The sequence below is a fragment of the Acipenser ruthenus genome, chromosome 4 (genome assembly GCF_902713425.1).
Source record: "Acipenser ruthenus chromosome 4, fAciRut3.2 maternal haplotype, whole genome shotgun sequence".
In the NCBI taxonomy this organism is placed as follows: domain Eukaryota; kingdom Metazoa; phylum Chordata; class Actinopteri; order Acipenseriformes; family Acipenseridae; genus Acipenser; species Acipenser ruthenus.
The window spans coordinates 44,369,379-44,374,203 of NC_081192.1; the positions used below are offsets into that span (position 1 = coordinate 44,369,379).

A 4,825-nucleotide genomic window follows, 5' to 3' on the forward strand; every position below is an offset into this window, starting at 1 on the left:
ATGAGATGTGGTGGTGAAAAAAGTATGCAGTATGTTTAATGCATTAAAAAAAAAAAAAAAAAGTGTTAACACTGACCAGTTAAAGAGACAAATATACTGTACGATCATAGTTTTGTTCCAAAACTTCAAAAATGCTTTATGCACACCATATAAAAAACTATTGTTGCTCATGTAGGAAAGATCTCAAATATTGCTGAAATATTTCAGTTTTTAAAAAATAAAATAAAAAAAAGAATAATTTTTTAATGAACATTTCAGAGATGGAAACAGTATGGAAGTGCAAGTGGACATTGAATCAAAGCCTGTCAAATTCCGACACCACAGTGGGAGCAGCAGTGTGGATGATGGCAGCAATTTGGGCCGTAGCAATGCTGTTTGCACCTCCTCTTGCCTGCTGGAAAATAAGTGCAGTGCCACCAAGTGGTCAAACGATACAACTGCGGTGAAGAAATGCAAAGGCAAGCTACGAAAAAAGGGCAGTACAAAGATAAATGAGACCAGAGAAGAAATGGATGCTCAGCTTCTCGAACAGCAGAGCACCAACTCGAGTGAATTTGACACTCCTTCCCTGAGCGACAGCATTCCCTCCGTAGCAGATTCACACTCCAGCCACTTCTCAGAGTTCAGCTGCTCTGATATGGAGAGTATGAAAACTTCCTGTAGCCACGGTTCCAGTGAGTACCACACCCGCTTTGCCACAGTCGGTCCCCTTCCTGAGGTGGAGAATGATCGTTTGGAAAACTGCCCCATTCCTGTATCCACTGCGCCAGTACAGAGTTCAGAGGTCACACAGTTAGGCTATATAGCGGAGGAGAACATCAGCATTGGGAACTCAACCGATGTGAACTTTGAATCAGGGGAATCTTTAAAGGAAACCAATAACAACCATCACCAGCCACCTGGTGCAGTGAAGAACACATGTATTCAGACTGAAATATAATACCTTAAGTGCTGCAAGTACTGTTCTATTTGAACTTGTCATTCACTTTCCCAGCAAACAAGAGGTTATTCACATGATGACAGGTCATTTCTGAAAGTTAGATTCAATCTAAATGTCTAGGTAACAGGGTAGCATACTATATTGATCAAGGTTCTAATGGCAAATTTCTAATGACAGCAAAAGTGATGCAGGATTGAAAAAATAGTTAAGATGTGTACTGTTTTTTTCAAACAGCATTAAAACATTACATCCCATTGCCACTGCAAGAATAGTAAAGTAACCACTGTCACTCTGGGGAGTGACCAACCTGGTTACCTGTCCCCCTTTTCTCTTCTTGTTTAATTTTTAGTTGTAGACCTTAATGTGGTTTAGCATTCTGTTTTGTGGTTTGATAAGACAACCACTGTGCCACTTTATATATGTCCAGTCAAACTCATGCAGAAGCCCAAATAGGTCTAGGTTGATAGGGAACAGGCAGTTTGTAAGGAGTCTGGATTCAAATCCCATATTTATGAAACTGGTTAAAAGGTGTCATTTTTTTGTAAAGAGTGTGTACTACAAGTTGTAACTCACTTGTAGTAGGTTGCTGGACCCTTTTAATTGTAACGAAACTGTATACTATTAATTGATTCGATGGCCTTTTTTTTTTTTTTTTTCAGCAGACCTCGCATATTTTAAGATTGACTTTTTCTCTTTGTCAACTCATGGTGCCTTTTGAAAACCTTTTTTTTCTTTTTTTTCCTATTCATGTCTTCAAAAGTTAAATGTTTAGCAATGTCTTTCTAGCCATGGTAAGAAAGAGATGCTATAGTTAGTTATGTACTGTGGTAGACCTAATGTATACATTTACTTTTAATTGCCTACCAAAGACAGCGCTCAGGCTTTAGATGACCCTTTTAACATAACGCTTGCTGTAAAAAGTCTATTTTATAACACTTGCCCAGCTGTGGGATATTGTAGACTAAAAGCACAGTGCAGTGGCTGCACAAACCTTACTTGGGGATCACATGAGAATGAGAAATAAATATTCAGATGGCTGTTTTGTAAATGCTTAATGATACTAACCCAAATAATACAAGCCAGGCACCTGCACTGTTAATTTCACTACATTAATGTATTGTATTGTATTGCATTGCAAAATCATGTTGGGGGTACACTTTTTTTTTATTTTTATTAAAACATTTAATTTAGTGTGCCCAATTATTTTACCCCCAACTTTTTTCCCTCCCCAATTTGTAATGTCCAATTATTTTTTTCTCCTCACCGCAGCAAATCCTCACACAGCTCAGGAGATCCGAGGATTCAGTGGGCATCCTCTGATCCCACGACTAAGCCAGCTTCCTCTCTTTCACCCAGGAATTTGAGAGTGGATGTCAGTGAGCTATTGGCCTTTGGAGAACAAAGGCCATCCTTGCAGGTGTCCGCTCTAAGCTCACTGGGTGCCTGACCAGCAGGGTTCACTGTAGGGCCATTGAGAAGCAATCCATGTTGTTTTTTCCTCCCTAACCCACATGAGCGCCAGAGGCAGTGCGACACTCCCTTTGGAATCCCCAGCAAAGAAAACTTAGCACAGCCAGGACGCGAACCTGATATTGGGAATACATGTGAATGCCAAAACTGGATTTGTTTCCTGTTTGCCATTAACAGGAACGTTGGTGCTGCTGAAAGTTAGTTCTGGACTGATAAAAATGCCACAAGCTGCAGACTTTGCGTCTCTCCCATTTCTTTACTATGCTTTGAACACCAGTGCCAGGTTATATTTCAGGTTTGTTGCAGAAAGGCTTAAGGTATTTGTAAATTTGTTTGCTAACATTGCTTTACAATATGTGTATTAAAATGCATAAACATCTAAAGATGGCCACTTTCTATTGTGTTGCTTTTTTATTGAATGGGTTTATTGATGTGAAAGGAACATCACCAATTGAATGTGCTCATTTTGTGTGTCATGATCTACGACAACAGTTTGTAATGATGCAGGTTTAACAGAAATAATATTCTGAAGGTATTTGTCTTTATGTTCTCTCTTAATTGAAACCCATATGAATATGGGTAGTGGTACATGAACAAGAAACTTAAGTCCTCAAACATGCTCATGTCAAGACTGACTGCAAAGTGAAAGTTGTAAGCCTGCATACTTTTTTTTGTTTTTACAGTGAAGTTTTTTTGAAAAATACACAAAACATGAATTTGAACAAATAAAGATCATTAAATCAAACATGCTGTATTTAATCATAATTCTGCATTGGTCACCACTTATAACAATAAAAAGTGCAACAGGCAGACAACCTGCATATACCCACCCCCCCCATCTGGACCAAGTTTCAATACAATAGGTTCTCTAGCTGTGAAAAACTCAGACGTTCATATGATAATCTCCGCTCTCCACCAGTGGGGGATAATACTAAATGTGTTTATATATTGTTTATTATTGGGGGTTTTTGTAACCAAGTAAGCAACTTCTCACCTGCAGGGATATCGTGGTGACAGATGCACATCATTCTTAATTTTGCACACAGCTGATGAATTCCTAATCCAATTTTGATGAAACTTGCTCACGACCACCTCTTGCACAAGTTACTGAGTGTATCATAATCCAGGGAATTCCATTTTTACATATTTCTACACAAGAACCGCTTACAAGGTCATGATGAAACTTGGAAAGGACATTCTTCCACAATTACGTATGGAATTTCCTCCATCTTCTAAAAACCTTTCCATATCCAGATGTTTTAAACCACAGTAAAAATTGAGCATTTTTGTTGCAAGCATTCATAAAAAATTCTATTTAACATACACTACACAGAATGTATCCTGCAATTCATGTCAGACTATATATAGTAGCTCTACATTTGAATTGCATATAGTGATCTAAACTTTAGTTTCTATGAGTTAATTGGTGTAACATGGACAAATATGTGAATGCTGAGCCTTAATCCTAGGTACATTTCCCTCTCCTCAGCCAGTGTGATGTCTGATTTTATATATTGTCTTAATCCCAGCCCTATGCTTTAACGGGTTTGGCCGGCACAACGATTACATTTACAACAAACCTATTGGATTTATGATGCCAACCAAAAAGCAAGGGAAACATACAGGCTTATTTTGGCCTACTAGTTAATATTGCTCCAGTTTCCATATAGTAATACATCCATAACCTAATCAGAAAGGACAACAATTGAAGTTTATTTAGTAATCTAAAGTTTACTGACTTGACAATCCATATTTTATATTTATCGTCAACATCCAAACTCATCTGAGTTTTTCAGAATTGTTTTAAGCCATCATGTGGGTTTGGGAATTTGTGAGAAATGTCTGAGAAACCCTTTTGTATGACTGACACAATGTGGGCACAGCAGCCCACAATTTGGGCTTGTGTGTGAAACTGAGGATTCTTAAGCAACTTCATAAATTCCTAATTAAGTTAATCTGGTTATGACTTAACACATGTAAAAAGGACATTTGCTGTGACTTCCACAATTTTTCTTTTGGCGATGGAGTGTAAAAAATATGAGCAAAAGCTGTATGAAACACAGGAAAGGAAAGGTACATACTGCATAAATCGATGGTATGGTTTTTCAAATTTTAGGTAGAAATTGGCTGTCATGTGTTCCGATCCTCTTCTAATTATTAAAAAAAGAAGGGAATGAAGTATTAAATTTTGTGGACATATAGATATCTTACTGAATTAAACTGAAAATCCAGATGAGACATTTTTTCTTGTTTTAATGCATTTAAGTTAGTATGACTGACAAACATTAGTAATAAGTTTAACTTACACTTTTTCATAAAGATAGTGTAGCAACGTGAATGTCTGGGTTTTGGAAAAGTTGTACGGTTAAGACTCTTATCAAAAGATGATTTAAGGAAGAAAAAATAAATAAAAAA

The 4,825-nt window shown here is 37.3% G+C and overlaps 1 protein-coding gene across 5 annotated transcripts in view; it reads left to right on the plus strand.

Annotated features, from left to right (window-relative positions):
• Positions 1-2,797, plus strand: part of LOC117400429 (E3 ubiquitin-protein ligase RNF19A-like) — a 45,786-nt gene extending 42,989 nt beyond the window's left edge. For 4 of the 5 annotated variants that reach the window (XM_059022436.1, XM_059022437.1, XM_059022438.1 and 1 more), the window contains one exon: positions 259-2,135. In XM_059022436.1, coding sequence (XP_058878419.1) covers positions 259-940 — 682 coding nt within the window. In that variant the 3' untranslated portion in view covers positions 941-2,135. Of the gene's footprint in view, positions 1-258; positions 2,136-2,209 lie in introns of those variants that run through there. The other variant, XM_059022439.1, reaches the window with a different exon arrangement.
• Positions 2,798-4,825: the final 2,028 nt, after the last annotated feature.